General features: G+C 33.0%; 1 protein-coding gene across 4 annotated transcripts; it reads right to left on the bottom strand.

Annotated features, from left to right (window-relative positions):
* Nucleotides 1–3,836: 3,836 nt before the first annotated feature.
* Nucleotides 3,837–9,890, bottom strand: LOC126714555 (serine/threonine-protein kinase PBL27-like). Of its 4 annotated transcripts, none has more exons than XM_050414749.1 (6): nt 9,684–9,887; nt 9,408–9,538; nt 6,740–6,912; nt 6,377–6,566; nt 5,150–5,538; nt 3,837–4,532 (listed from the first exon to the last, which is right to left on the bottom strand). In XM_050414749.1, exons 2-6 carry the CDS (start codon nt 9,523–9,525, stop codon nt 4,113–4,115), a joined length of 1,290 nt encoding a protein of 429 aa, XP_050270706.1. In that variant the 5' UTR covers nt 9,526–9,538; nt 9,684–9,887; the 3' UTR covers nt 3,837–4,112. The 4 variants fall into 4 exon arrangements, with proteins under 4 accessions (XP_050270706.1, XP_050270707.1, XP_050270708.1 ...); XM_050414750.1 differs by having other exon boundaries at nt 9,408–9,554; XM_050414751.1 differs by lacking the exon at nt 9,684–9,887 and adding an exon at nt 9,620–9,680.
* Nucleotides 9,891–16,850: the final 6,960 nt, after the last annotated feature.

Below are 16,850 nucleotides of genomic sequence, written 5' to 3' on the forward strand. Positions count from 1 at the left end.
TCCATAGAATACATGAAAATTTAGATATTCGTTTGAGAAAATTTTAAAAAATTACAATTCCTTTGAACATCACAATTCACATGAAACGCAAGAATTATAAGGTCATAACTCTTATCTTTTAGGTAGGAAATATATATTCTAGTATTTCTTAATTGCATATGTGAAAATTAGTAATGTGATATCTGAATCCAACTTTTCATTTTTTTTTTTTAATGTTTTAAAATTAACTAGATAGAATAAACTTTATAACAAAAATAGTTATAATTTTCATATTTAAATTCTTGAAAGTTTAAACTCACAAAATTTTATCATTTTCACATTTAAAATTCTCAAATGAATAAGTCTACCGATGACGACAATGCTCATGCAATGAAATTAGGTGTGAAATAGTATTAAACAATAACTAGCCAAACAAGTGGGATTGTAAACGTTCCTTTCTAAACAAATTTTTTAATGGATTGCTCATAAACACTTTAATTCTATACATTTTTAATTTGTTGACATTGACGCGAAGGCGAAGTCATCAACTAACAGAGTTGATAGTCCTCTCAAAACCAATGTTATAAGTGTTATTCATGGATACAACTGTCTAATACCTGCCCCTTCCCTCTCCAAATTAATTCAGAGGGTAGAAGAATTAGGGGAATAAGAGAGAGGAATGGGCATACATATTTATTGGAAGGTTGGGAGGTTAATAAGAGAGTCGAGATGATAAAAATTTCTCATCTCGCTTGATGTGTCTTGTCTTGTAAAGATTTTTCCCACCCCAAAGAAGTGATGGAGCCAAAGATGGGTTTTGTTTGCCCCACCCTCACCTTGTCTCAAATACATATATATAATTGATTCTCAAAAAAAAAAAAAAATACATATATATAATTGATTTCTTTATATAAATATCCTATTATAATTGATTTTTTTTATACATTTTCCAGTACTATGAATTAAAACACTTTCTTTCTCTCTCTTTTAACGCTCATAATTGTCGTTACCCTTTCTCTTTCGTCTTCATTTTATTTAAGTTGAAGCCACTTTATTAAGGGTGGTTAAAATACCTCCAACTTGCCCTGTCCCCAACCTATCCCACGACTAGCCCCATGATGTGTTTCCTTCTCCGAAGAGGAGATGGGGTAGGAATAGAGTATCCCTAATCCAATCCCTATAAGATATGGTTTTGAGTTTGTTTTTAAAGATAATTATGTAAAACTATACATGTATTCATCTTAATTCTACTAATGTCAATTCAATGCAAATACACTGACGGGGAATGCCTTGTCCACCTTCTTTCATCCTCAATTACCTCATCCAAAGTAGTAATGGATGAGATAGGAAGGACAAGTCACCATAACTTGGAAAGGTGCGATCCTTAGGACATGACATGAGCGTAACATTTACACATCATTATTCATTAATCCACCATTCCTAAACGTGGGCATAAGTCTTGATAAATTTTCTTGTAATTATACTCATGACGCCTTCCATGCCCCAACTAAAGGGAATGACTGTAATCATGGGAGTGGCCAAAAAGTCTATGGAAATGTGAATTACTTCACCTAAACACAATACAATTTTTTTTTTAGTTTTTTTTAAAGATATATATATATATATATTTTTTTTTTGCATCTTTTGAAATATAAATTTGATAGTTACAAATAGACGAGGAGAGATTTAAATCTTAGACATCTCCGTTGGAAGTATCATAAAGTGTCAATTGAGTTTTTTTTTTTTTTAATCTCTTGCCTTTTTCTCCCTCCTATCCCATGACTAGTGGTTCTCACATGCATTTAGTTGGTTAGATGTAATTAAGTGAAACTAGCATGTAACTCATGCAAACGCATGAGTGCATTTAAAAAAATAGCATGTAACACATGCATAAATATGGATACATTTAAAATTAAACACAATTTTTATCATAAAATATAATTAATTAGTCAAAAAAAAATTTTAAGTAGATGTAATTAGTTAGATTTTAAAATTCTTACCTAAATTTAATACTACTTATGATCATTTTTTTTTCTAATTTTTAATAAGATAAAATGTATAGTGATCTTTGTTGTGCAGTGATTTTTATTGAGTATATGTTATTAGTTTTTTTTTTTTTTATTTTATAGTCCATTAATATTAGATTCTTAGTATTTTGTACTTATTAACTCACTCGACACAAAGATTAAAAAACTTAACTAAACACATAGCGCAAACTTAAGTGAATAATTATGATGTGGTTCTCACATAAATTTAGACACATGGCGCAAAATTTGATTACATAAAAGTATAAATAATTAGTCAAATTATTTTTTTTTAAAAGTAAACTTAATTAGTCACACATTAAAATTCTTACGTAAATTTAATACTACTTATGATAATTTTTTTTTATAATTTTTAATAAGATAGAAGGTGATCTTTGTTATGTTGTGATTTTTATTGAGTATATGTGATTGGTTTTTTTTTTTTTAATTTTATAGTTTATTAATATTATATTCTTAGTATTTTGCACTCATTAACTCACTTGACACAAAGATTAAAAAATTTAAGTGGATATTTATGATGTAGTTCCCACATAAATTTAGACACGTGACGCAAAATTAGATTCTAATTTCAAACTCTAATTAACAAGGGAGTATCCTCATGTCACTATACTCCTTATGTATTAAATCACTATTTCATATATTTAGGGAGGAAATCATTATTTACTTTGAAGAATAATGTTAGAGATATAAACTATTTTATAAAAAAATTTACAAACTGTTGATATAGTGAGTGATTATTGGTAAATGAAAAAGTGATATTAATGATGGACCTAAATAAAATCACACTATAATCAATAAAAATGTAAAGATATAATGATCTTAAATGCCATAAACTTTCTATAAGAATATTGGTTTGCTGTCTAAAAATAGATGAGTGCAATATAGAAAATTGAACTTCCACTTTTGGAAAGTTTCGTTTACTTTAGGACAGCTTAAAAAGAAACGAAAATAAAATTACCTATTAAAAAACCATCTAAAAAAGAAAATAGTACTATCACTTATGGTGGACATAGGTTTTATTGTAAAGATATGAGTAAACGACCAAATCAGAATCCTCATACTCATATATATCTCCACCATATGATGTTATCCAGTCCCACGGATCCTTGCAAGAAAATTGGATCCTAACCTCAAGCAATTTATTTTTTAACTATCTATTTGATTATGTTCTTCCCTTTTCTTGCAAAGGGGATAATGTTTTGGATCACAAAATTTGTTTTGCAAATCATAAATCTACTTTTTGTTGGCTCACAATTAGAGGTTAGACAATTCCGGAATGCATGTGATATTTAGTCTTTAAAACTATTCCGATCCTAATTAACTTGGTAAACTCAAAATTTGAATTTGGATTGCTAACACAAAGCTCAGCAGCTTTGACATACCACAACCCAATGTCACGGGCGAGTTTTATAAGGGCAGGGTTAACCTGCTGATGCACATGGATTAAGCTAAAGAGGAGTGAGGAAAGCAGGTCCCTTTAGGATATGAAAGCATTTTGACTAACAATTTAAGTTAGTTAATAGGAAATTATATCTTAGCCAATTTGTGTCATAAAAAAATAAAAATCTAATCCAATTAGAAGATTAAAAGCAGTGCAGTTTTTAAAAAGCCAATTGTTTTACTTGATCTATGTGGGAATTCTTTGTTGAATATAGGATTCTTTGCAGTGCAGAACGCAAGGCAGCATAAGATAAAAATAAGAAGACTAAGACTTGGCCTTCAGATTTATCCATAGGCACAACATTTATTAGAGATCAAATCAACCATTATTTGATAAGATGATGAAAGACATATATTGTAGTTACCAAAAGCTAAAGGGGAAATAAAGAAAGAGATATATTGCTAAACCGGAATCAGTTTCACTTTCAACAATGACTCTATAATGAACCTATACCATGCTAGAGCTCTCAGACTTTCTCTCATCCTTGACTATCCCCTTCAAACTAAAGCTATGGTCTCAATCTCCTATTTTCTCCACTTACATTTTATATTCTAGTTTTTTTTTTTTTTTTTTTTTTTTATGGCATAATTTCTCTACTCACTAAATTTTTTAAACAATGAAAACAACAAGGAAGGAATTATGCTTAACTACGTATATAAGCCATCATGAGATTCAGGACTACTATTTGCACTTTTTCGTCGTTTTTCTCTCCAGGTCTCTCCCCACATCCTGGCCTCTGCAACAGCTTGCTCGCGGTCTACACCTATGTTCAACAACTTTGTTCCAATTGGAGAGCCTATGGTTGACGTGTTTGTTCCACTTGAAGAGTAATCTTCAATGCCCTTAGTTTCAGCCGTGTTAGCCTTATTTGGGTTATACTTGCGGGAAGCTAGGTAATTCAAAGCAGTCACCACATCCTGCATGCAAGGCCGATTATTGGCCTTTTCTTGGAGACACAAGATTGCCACATCTACGGTCTTCTTAAAGACAGATTCTGGGAACTGACCTCTCAGCAGTGGATCGGCTAACTGTGTAATTCTCGTGCGGTCTTTCAACATAGGACGTGCCTAAAAACATGAGGAATATGAATAAACTCTGATAATTCATGAGTTGAAAAAAAAATAATAATAAAAATAAAAAATCTTGTGTATTTTGTAGAGAGCTGCATAAACTTAATTTGACCATGTACAGAAACTTTTATGGTAAGCTTTAGCCATAGGAAACATCCAAAATGAGTACTATCAAAATCAGTATATATGCAACTAACAATGATATGAAATCTTCGCCTATAGCCTCTAATTGTCAAAATACATAACCCAGTGGCATAGACCAATTACACTCACTCAATAGATGAACTTAGACATCAAGCAGACCCAAAAAGATGACCAAAACCCTCAACATAGACGTGAGAATGAATGCAATGTTATCAACATCCAACATGCAGACCTCCAAATGACTAACCATATTCACTTGACATAATCAACTGGAATTAGTTACTGCTATGGGAAATCACTTGAGAAGACCCTACAGAGATGGTTACTTCCTCTGGCATGTACATATATGCTAACTTTACTGACAAATGAGCTAAACAAAAAGTGCAATTGATATTTCCCTTTGAGAATCTATAAAAATGTAATCCTTTTAGCAAAGTGATAGAAATGTAGATTGACATTAATTGAATTACCCACTCAACAAGCTGTTTATCACGACCATAGTTGTCATCTAGTGCTTTCCGTCCAGTTAGCAGCTCCAACAAAACTACCCCAAAACTGTAGATGTCAGATTTTGATGTCAATTTTCCAGTTGTAGCATATTCAGGTGCACAGTAACCTTGAGTGCCCATGACCCTGGTGGAGACGTGCGACTTATCACCACTTGGACCAAATTTTGCTAGCCCAAAATCAGAAAGTTTTGGATGAAACCCCTCACCCAATAATATGTTAGCTGACTTTAAGTCCCTGAATATAACAGGAGGTTCTGCTTGATGGTGCAGAAACTCCAATCCTTTGGCTGCACCAGCAGCTATCATCATCCTAGTGTTCCAGTCTAAAGGCTCCTTATCTGGTCGAAGATCTGCAGAGAAATCATGGGATCATCATTCAAACAATGGGCAATTAAGAAGATAATGGATAACATATGTTCAACAGAACAGTAAGTAATGTTAATTAACAACCTGTCATGTAAAAACTGTACTAGATAGTCTACTTTAGTTCAAATAAGTTGGAAAATGTCTTTATAATTGCTTTAACGAGTAGATATCCATCCAAGAAATGGTTAAACAGGTTTTCTTTGTTCTTTTTTTCCTACTCAGAAAAATGTAACAAGGCAAAAGTGATACACAGGTTATATTGTGTTTCAGACTATTGCATTGTAAATGTAGCCTAAGATGTATCTCAATCTCAACTCTTAACTTGAGTGAACACCCTTGTTCTTGAATCATAAGAATGTCCAAGGATTAAATTTCCAACTGAATTTAAATTTCGATTTGATCAAGCATCTATGCTGAATGCAAAAGCATAGCACTGAGTAATTACAGAAAAAGAAAAAGTAGAAACATTAATACCACACAACATCATTGCTAATCCATTTTTCATTTCTAGAGAGGAACTCCATCCTAACCCTGGACCTTGTCCCCCCCACTGAAAAAAGGAAGCAAAAATGAAAAATGTCTATTTTGAATTTTGTGATTCAGATGAGAAATTCTAGTTGTTCCTTTTTTAAAAGTTAAACCAAGCATAAAATTTTAATTTTTCCTGAATTCCTTCAAATTTTTATTTAACCTTGTGAAGTTTAGTATAATCTTAGTAATCTGAGCTTTTTATGGGGGGTGAATACAAATGATCTGGTTTTGTACATATGAGGAACTAATCTTCTGTAATAAAATCAGAACTAAAGTCATCTAATAAAGTACCATGGAGGTGATCTTCCAAGGATCCTAAGGACATATATTCATATACAAGAAGACGCTGATTCCCTTCAGCACAGTAACCAAACAATGTGACAAGGTTAGGGTGACGCAGAAGAGTAAGCATGAGAACTTCCACCAGAAATTCCGGGTCCCCTTGGAGACCTGAATGGTTAAGTTTCTTAACAGCTACAACCTGCTAACAATAATAGATTTTTCAATGTTAAATAAATAAATAAACCATTAAAATTCTTGTGAAAATGCAAGCCAAAAGTAGAACAAAAATAAAAATGAAAGAAAAGTATATGGCCACTATTGTAGGAGAATGAAGTCCAGAAAAATAAGCTTTTCATCCATCAAATGATTTACCTGACCAGTTCTTTCTAACTTTCCCTTGTACACAAGCCCAAATCCACCCTCCCCAATAAAGCTTTCTTCCCTAAAGTTATTTGTTGCAGTTGCAAGCTCTCGATAGGTGTATGTTGGAGGCTTATCAGGATTTTTTGACTCATCCTTTGGGGGATTTGATCCCAGTCTTAATTCTACATTGAATTTTGAAGCAAGTGCTGTAAGTTCTATAATTTCCATAAGCATAAAGTATATCTAAGGAACAGGGAAGAATTATATCATGTCAATCAGAGTCAACATATAGTTCAGAAGAAAAAGAAAAAACGTGAATGGTGATTGGCTAGCCAAGCAGACAAAAGACCCTGCATCTTATTGTCCAAAACAACTATTTTTATCAGCTGTAGCAAAGGAAAGAAACTTCCAAGTTCAGTAAATTGCTGCAAAGCTCTCTAACAAATATATCATGATTCTAAAAAGGTTAAGATAAAATTACAATCATAAGATAGTCCTTTTTTCCCTGATGTACATGATGGTCCTGTTTTTTTAAAATTACATCTATGAATAGTGTTGTTGTTATGTTGTTAACTGGTTTTGTAAACAAGTTTGATAACGCATTTGTATTTTTGGTTGAAACCTATTACATGAATGGCCTTCATCAAAATTCATTTACCAATGGATTCAAAATAGCATTGGCCTCAGGTGACCTAATTGGAGTCACAACACGTTACCATTTCTTTTTGGATAAGTACAAAACATTACCACTAATTAAGAAAGGAGCCCAAGACAGTGATTATATCCTTCAATGGGAAGGTACAATGATACATTTAAATGTTTCATGTGTAAATGTGAGTAATAGAGAACTGACTCTAAGTCTTTTACCACCAGTATTGAGATTATAGCAGCATTGTTGTTGAATTTAGATAAAATATATAGTGCATGTGCTTGGACCAAAGTTTTCCTATTAGTCTAGAGTAAAAGCTTCATGCAGCAGTCACCTTCACTCAACAATAAAGAAACATCTGAGATGCCAGCAGCAATAAAGAAATTAGTGCATATTGAACTCAATGGAGGTGTTCAATCAACTTACTACAATTGAGAGAATCATGTCAAATAATTTGTCGGGGTTTTTGTTACGTGAACATATATGCAGTATAGAGTTAAGGAAAGGAAAATAAAAGAGAGAGAAGTGTGAAGAAATTTATATATTGATCACTATTTGAAACACAACCTGCTCCCTTCTGTCCCTATGTTGTAATAAGGTGGCGCAGTTCACTTGAATTGCTTTCTTGTTGACAAGAAAACCAAATATATTCTCAAATAATATATGAGCAACATAAAAACCACAAATTGTCCATTGAAAAAGTAAGAAATACAAAAAGTAAAAACACAAGGTTTTGCAATGTTGTCATTGTGCAAATCATGCATTCCAACCAAAAGATAAGCTCACAATGCCGGTTTCAGACCTCAGAATCCTAATAGTCTTTGGATTAGACAAGTTTCCACGTTTCTCTACACAATTAGGCTAATAGTGATCAATCCTGACAGAAATTAGTAAAGAATAGTGGCTATTCCAACTGTTTGTTGAATTTTTATTGGAAATACAGTATTCCCAGTGCGCAAGCAATGACAAAGACTATGTGGCCGCTTCAGCAAGTCAGTGATAAAGTGAATTGCATCTTCAAACATAATATTAAGAAGGATTGCATCTTCCTATTTGCAAAGTCAATTTCAATAGCTGATACGGCTGGCTCTATTTAAGATCAAGTAATATTTGTTTTGTATCTCAAGACTGAATTTTTTTGAGATTATTTTAATGCATTCTCAAGAGCACTGCTCATCCATGCTTGAGCCAAACACGCTGATCTGAATAACCAGCGCCGATCTATAGTATAAAGTTGCTATTTATCTCTCTTTTTCTTTTCTTTTTTTAATACTACTTAATCCCTTAACAACTGAAGTAAAAGTGTCATGATCCTCAAGGGATTATGATATGGACCATCAAAACATGACAAATATGATATTTTCTCAAAAACCAAAGAACAGCCAGAAGTCTTATAACTCAATTAATTGACACTTCCTAGTGTTTCCTATAAAGACATTCAAGGTTTAAATCTCTCATCCCCCAACTATTGAATTATTATTATAAATAAATAAATAAAATTTAAAAAAAAAATTATATTTCAACAAGAATCCCATTTAGGGGTCATTGAATATGCTTAGTACCACCACTTGAATTTTACTACAAAATCTAAGTTCACAGATCCATTGGAGTTATATTCTCCACACTTGGCCTAATACATTAGAATCTAAGTAATGTCACACCACTTGGATTTTACTACAAAATCTAAGATCACAGACCCATTGGAGTTATATTCTCCACACTTGGCCTAATACATTAGAATCTAAGTAATGTCAACATAACATCATCCTCAGTTACAGGCAGCGCGCCGAACAAGTCTAAATGCAGTAAAATTCAGACATGGTAATTAAATCTCCAAAAAGCCATAAAAATCAAAAGCAAAATTCAGACATGGTAATGGAGAAGCGAAAAATTCGGACGTGGGAAATCTTCAAAAAAAAAAACCATAAAAATCAAAAACCAATTGTCTAAGAACCATATCATTACATATCAATGAAACCCATCAAAAAGTTGTATCAATATGCATATATATTAATCATACAAACCAACCTGAAGATAATGCATCATGAACATTTTTTATTGCAGGCTTGCGGTTATCCTTAACCTCATCCTCAAGCTTCAGCTTTATATCCTTCCATTTCTTCCGAAACCCAAAACAACGGCTCATTCTTTCTTGCTTCCTATCAAAACCAAATTCTATTTCATAAAACAAAAAAACCTGAGAATATTATTCAGGTGCCAATGAAAAAAAAAACAATCACCTTGGCTACGTTGAGATTAAAAAACAAAAAACAAAAACAGAACGATGAAATGAGTTTGTTGTACCTGTTGTGTTGGGACAACGTGTGTGCACACTTGATCTTAGCCAAAAGGCCGAGAAAGGTATACGTGTGTGCACGTACACCAGTTACAATGTAGGAAGGGAAATCAATCAGGAAATGTTGGGTTCCAAGTCTCAAACGCACGTCTTCCTAGAAATGAACGTTGAGAACACGATGGTTAATAGAATCTCAACGTTGTACATGTCTTGTGTATATCTGAGTTTATGATGTGATCAGACAATTACGTAGCACTCATTTCCTTGGTCAACTTGTTTTTTTTTTTGTTTTTTCTTTTTAATTAATATAAAAGAAATTAAAAATTGTTGTTCTTATCCTTCTAAATTTTTGGATATATACATAGTATATAATATACTCATGAATGTAAATATGTGCATAAATGGTAATGTAATCTTGTGCTTTCAAGATTGGTCCATATATGACTGTCAGCACTGATTTAAGTAATATTGGGATGATTTCTTTCCTTCTAAGATTACAATGTATTAAGAACTAGCTATGTATTTTACATTTATACTAACCCCAAAAAAAAAAAAAGCTATATATATTCAGCCAAAAAGAAACTAGTAGTATTTATGTACATATTTCATTTCTAAATTTCTCCCCCCAAAAAAAATTTATTTCTATTTTTTCACCATGTGCGTGCATCATAACAATTGGGATATTGGAAATTTGGGAGGATCATTAATTCCTAATCCCTATCGATTAGGTAGTAAGGATGTTAGTTTTTCTTTTTTGAGGAATGGATATTTATAGTTTTTTTAAGGTTGTGTTTGGTTGGGATGGAAAAGTGAGGAGATAGAAGATATTTAATTTTTTATCTTATGTGTGCTTGATTGGAGGAGTGGAAAAGTAAAGAGATAAAAAAAACTCTTTTGTTTAGTTAAAAAAAATAGAAAAATGTAATTTGTATAAATTTACTGATGTCCCTATTACATAAAAAAAAATAGATTAAAAGAAAAAAAAATCATGTCAATATAAAATAAATAAATAAATAAATCTAAATGTTTCGGTCCATTTGGTTGGAGTGGTGTAAAAGTGAAATGATAGAAAATGTAGAAATGATAGAAAAGTGGGAGGATAGAAAATATTTAATTTTCTCTCATATGTATTTGGTTGGGAGGATGGAAAAGTGAAGAGATGAAAAATTTATTTGTTTGGTTAAGAAGAAAAATAAGAGGATGGAAAATAAAATTGGTATAAATTTACTCCTATTCCCCTACTACATAATATAATAAATAAATTTCTTTGTAATTGTGAGGACACGATTCGTAACGACCCGTAACAGTGTTGGGTTCGCACGTAAAAAGGTCCAAACAATATCATTTATAGAGCGTGGGTTTGAAAGGCTAGGCCTTGGTCACAAGACAGTGAGTTTTTCGTGGTGGGCATACGTAAGTAAAATCGTGTTCGCCCTAAGAGTCTTTCTCCTGGAGGCGGGCTGGGAGGCTCTGGTTTTTTGCCATTTTTCCCAGCTTCTTTCTCTGGATTGCTTACTTTTCCTTTTATACTAGCCTATATCCCTTATCCAACGTCCACGTGTGGGTTCGACTTTCCATGACTGATACTTGTCCCATCAGCCCATACCCAGAGTGGTTAGGGGTGGTTGTAAAAGCTGGAGGGTATGGTTCTGTCAGGTGCAGAGTATTGAATGGCAGTAAGGGCAGCTTTCCCTGGTCGGTATACTTTCCAGCGTATCCTTCTCTATTGACCTAGATATTTTAGATTTTTTCCAAACTGCTCCTATACCGTTTTTGCCCTTCCTTTTAGTGAGACCTCGGACATGCCGAGAACTGAATTGTCCTCAGCTGTGTCCCAAGACTATTTTGTACTTGTATTACCGAGCCTGGGTTATAACCTTCCTCAGCTCGGGCCTTGGGCCCCAATGAATAAATGGGCCAGGGCCACAAATTATTGGGCCCCACAGTAATCATTAAGTGTCCGTTTGGTAAATATTATTTTTGCCAACTTATTTTACTATTCAACTTATTTTTGCCACTATTTATGAGTCTCACTATACTATTTCAGGTAACTTTTACCTTTATCTACTACAATACTTTCAAAAAAAGTTTTCAGTTTTCAGTTCCAAGTTCCATTATATATATATATATATATATATATATATATATATTAATTAGAGGTGAAAGCCACCATTTAATTCAAAAAAAAAAAAAAAAAACCCCAGTTTGATTCAACAAACAAACAAAAGAAAAGAAAATAGAAAAGCACAATAGTAGCAAACAAACCGAAACAGATGAAAAAAAAAAAAAACCGACAAAGACACGTAGGGAGCTTACAAGGACTTTTTTGTCTAGAATTTTTGGTCTTGTTTTCCCTTCAGATTTCTCCTTAATTTGGGGTGAAAACAATTTGATGGGTCTAGGGAAAAAAAATCAGGCCCCACCACTTTTTTTTTTTTTCTCTCTCCCAACCACATACTTACTAAAAATGCTTTTTCTCCACTTTTATCTCCTCAATTTTCCATTCTCTTTAAAATCCCTCCAAACAAACATACCCTTAAAATTGAAAAAAAAAAAAAATAAATAAAAAATAGAGAAGCTAATGGTGGGAGGAGATAGGGGTAGATAGGTAATTTCCCATCAAGTTCAAGCCCCTTCCTTCTTTTCCTACATTATCTCTCCAAATTAAGAAGATTCCAAAATCAACCCAGATGGTGGGGCCAAAGAAAAGGGTAATTATTGGATACTCCCATAGTACTATAAATGTATACTCCCCCTCTCACATAATTGTGAGTCTCATTAATTAAATTCATAGTGAAACTTACAATTCGTGTGAGATGGAGAAATACGCATTTATTGTATTCCCGGAGTATTCAATAATTTTCCCAAAGAAAAAACTCCTATGGCCCACCATTTTCTCCCAAATTTTTTCCCCCAACCAAGCACCCTCCACTCCCATTTGGTATTTAGAGTTAAAAAAATTTCTAAAATAATTCACTATCTTTTTAGATAAAGCAACCCAATATTAAACAGCATCTCATTGAATTAGATTTGATCTTCTTTTAAAAAAATTAGAACTAAATTAAGTAAGTTCTTTTATATAGTTTATAAATTCTCTAATTTAAATTTTTATTTATTAATACTTTTAAGAATCTATTTATTAATTCTAATTAATTAAACACATATCATAAAATAATGGTTTCAAAAATTGTTTATACTAAAAATCAATTGATGTCTTAACTTGAAAATAAAAAGTAATCATTATGAGCACAATGAGCGGATGTCATAGTTCTAGTTTTTGTCAATTTTTTTTCTAGTGACAAGTTTGATCTCTAAAACTAAAAGTGTCAAGTCATAATCTTACATCCTTACTTTTCTTTTCTTTTCTTTTTTCCAAAATTGGTGTTATTGATAAAATAGGTGCATTTATCATCATTCCTTAAGGGGTTAATTGCACAAATCCACTCTAAATTGGAAAATTATTAGATACTCCCGAAATACCATAAATGCGTACTCACTCCTCTCACATGAATGGTGAGTCTCATTAATTAAATTAATGGTGAGACCTACCATTCATGTGAAAGGAGGGAGTACACATTTATGGTACTCCGGGAGTACACAATTGAAAGCTTGAAAATGTGTTAAAACATAAGAGCTGTTTAGACCCCCAAATTAAAAATTACGGCTCGATTGATTTTTCTCTAACTTATACTAAGTGCGGAATAGAGTAAATACAAGCAGATAAACAAATAAACTACTCTAAGCCAATATCAATATAACACAGCAATAATATGAAAGCTAAAAGAGTATGGAAGAAAAATGCAAACACAAGATAACACGTCGATGTGTTATCGAAGAGGAAATCGAAGTACTCGGCATAAAACCTCTCTGCCACCCTCCAAGCGGTAATCGATCCACTAGACAATCAGTTGAGATACATGGGTTAGCAAGAGACCCTCCAAGCTTAATCTACTCGATGCACCTAAACCCTCCAAACTCCTACTCCAACAAGGCGTCTCGGAATCGTGTCTTGTCTAGCTCTCCGGATCCCGCAATACGCCCAATTGCATCCACCAAAGCATGGCTTCTTCTAATGCTTCTCAGCAGCACCAAAACCTCACTAAACACTCTGAAAGTGTGTGGTAAGTGTTTGAACTATCAACCTCTTAAATGTATGGAAATGGAGAGGTAGGAGTTAAGGAAAATCCACAAGTAATTGTATAGAGAATTGTGAGTATAACAATCACTAACTCTCAATGTTTATGGTTAGGGTTTTCTCTCAGAAGCACTCCTCAACATATGTGGGTAATAGGGGTATATATAGTGTAGGTACAGATAGTGTGTATCAGAAATGACAATCTGGCAAAACAAAATGTTTCGCGGGTATCTCGCACGAAGGCCTTACCCGCGAGACAATCACGAAAACCAGCTGTCTCCATCATGTCCTGACTCTTTGCATTCCAGTCATATACAGGGCACATGCATCACTTCACGGGAAGCTTACTCACGAGCTACCTGCAAAAACAGCTTCAGTCTTCAATTAGCCTTGAGTCTTCACACTCTCTTTCTCTCACACACAACCTTTACAAATAAAAACCCACATGAAATACAGGCTACATAAGATTGAACATAATTACAATAAAATTTTGCACGGAATAAAAGCCAACAAAAACATAGTTGTAAATTACAACTTTACAACAATAATTTTCCCTCTAAATTATGTGGTCTTTATACTTTTCTCTCCCAAACTATTAAAACTTGTAATTGAAACCCAAATTTTAACAAAGCTTGCAAATTGCGGTCAATTCTTCATTTTTTAAGACGCTTTTGCTCCGCATAGGCATGTAGTGGGTTTCCTCCAAAATAAGAGTTGTTATCGCATCATAGAGGTAAAAAAAATTGAGGTTATAATTGTGGTTTTATGTTAGTGTGGTTGACTAGTTGCTGCTAGTGGAAAGAAAACAAAAACGGAAATGGTTAAGGTTCAATGATGTGTTGGCAATTGGCAAATCCTACTCTCTCTCTCTCTCTCTCTCTCTCTCTCTCTCTCTCTCTCATATTTCCCTATTTTTTTCATACTTCTTGAAAATTATTCTCTCCTAAATATTTTAGACTTTCAACCTTATAAATGCTCAAATAAAGTGCAATTTATTATCTTTAATTGAGTGTCGAAAAATTATAGAATTACAATCAATTCTTCAATAATTTTCACATATGATGTGACTAATTGTGAATGATGGAAAAAAAATAGTATATTTATATAAATGTAATAGGCAATCAGTTATAATCTGCCACATAAGATAGTTGTGGAATTGATTGTAGTCCTAGAATAACTAATAGAGTAACTCCATTGTGGACATTCATAATTACAGACAGTTAATTTTTTTTATTTTTGGGGGGGGGGGGGGGAGGGGGGGGAGGGAGGGAGGGAGGGGAGAGGGGGGAGGATATTGTGCATTGCATTGACATAGTGGGTTTTTTTAAAATAAGAGCTAACATTGCATCGTAGAGGTCAGAAAGCTGAGGTAACAATGTTAGTTTTCTATTAGTGTGGTTAGCTGGTTGCCACTAGTGGAGAGAAAAAAAGAAAGAAAAATGTGAAGGTTTATAGATGTGTTGGCAATTGAAAAATCCCTAGTATCAAAACATGTCAAAATCGATTGTATTATTAGAATTGTTGAGTTGAGTCAAGGTTAGAAGTTGCTCAAAGACAAAAAGGTTTTGATTTGCACAAATATTATGATTTGATGAACTTTTGCCCATATCTTTTTCACCATAATTAATTCCTAAGTGAAATTGTTTCACTAGAAATAAGACATCTAAGGCTTCGATACTAACAAAAATTTGAGCCAATTTGGATTTGAAATGAGTGAGATATAGTCATTTGAAGTTAGAAATTGTGTTATCTCTAAGAGTTTCACTTGAGTAGGGAAAAAAATTGCTCAAGTGAAATTGTCAGGATTTGCAATCTGAATTTTGCTAAAAGAAAGGTTTATGTTAGGTTTTAATCCACTTTGTACACCTATATAAACCATTTATTGCACGAAATTTAAAGGTAAGAAAGGATGTTGTACCAAAGCTAAAACCTTCGAATGTTGAAGCCTTGTTCTTAAGCCTAAGCAGAATCATTCAAGTTTCTATAGCTAAAACAAGAAAACTATTGTGTGTACCTATACACCTTAAGTTTTAAACTGTTCTTGAAACCACAAAGTTTGATTCCGGAAAGTTCGCTACTACTGGAAATCTTTGGGAAGTTCTTGAGAGTGCCAAAGGTTTTGGCTCATGGAGAATATTTTCATTTGTAGATAATATCAGTATAAAAGGATTCTAGAGGTTTTAGGACTAATGCAGTCAAAAGTCAAGTGAGACATATGCAAAGATTACATAGAGTCTAGGATTACAAAGGTTTTGAGTATAAACTATTGTAAATGTTCCTTTATAATGGACTTTCTAACGATAATCATTAGGTCATGCTCAAGGCGGTTATGAGCTTAATGTTTTGTTGGAGGAATTGGCTTGGGAAGTATGGTTTGGATATTTGGAACTCAAATTCTGGGTGCTTGATGTGAGTTGTTTGGAAAGGAACAAAATCATCGTTTGTTTGAGAACACCGAGTACTCCTTGGGTCAATTAAAATGACACTCTTTTTGATCAGTCAAGGTGTTAGGATTTCACCGATTGTTCATCCACTATTGAATTCCTAGCTTCTCTTAGACCTCCCATTTGATTTCTTTGTATTTTTTATTCCTTTGTATTCATCATCGTGAACTCAAAGATTCTTTTTGCCATTATTAAAAAAAAAATTTAAATAAATAAAAAAAGATTTTCTAATGAGACTAGATCCTTGAAGTGGCTTTTTCATTGAAGATGTTCAGCATTAATTTTCCACACCGTTACCAAATCTTAATGTTATTGTTTTTTGCTTTAGATTTGGTATCGTAACTGTGATTGATATAAATTTTTTGTGATACCTACGAGGAATTTACAACATAAATTTTTAGTGTTCCATATCGTTACCAAATCTTAGTGCAGAGTTCTAATTATGAAAACACACGCAATGCAACTCACACAAGTCTCGTGGGTCTACTTGTTTTGTGGTGGTTGTGATAAGTTGAGAGAAACAAATTAGCTCCCCAAAAATCTAGCTATTGAGCTACATCAGTTTTCACAACAATAGAAATGGATTTGGAAAGAAG

This window comes from Quercus robur, chromosome 2 (assembly GCF_932294415.1).
Source record: "Quercus robur chromosome 2, dhQueRobu3.1, whole genome shotgun sequence".
NCBI lineage: Eukaryota > Viridiplantae > Streptophyta > Magnoliopsida > Fagales > Fagaceae > Quercus > Quercus robur.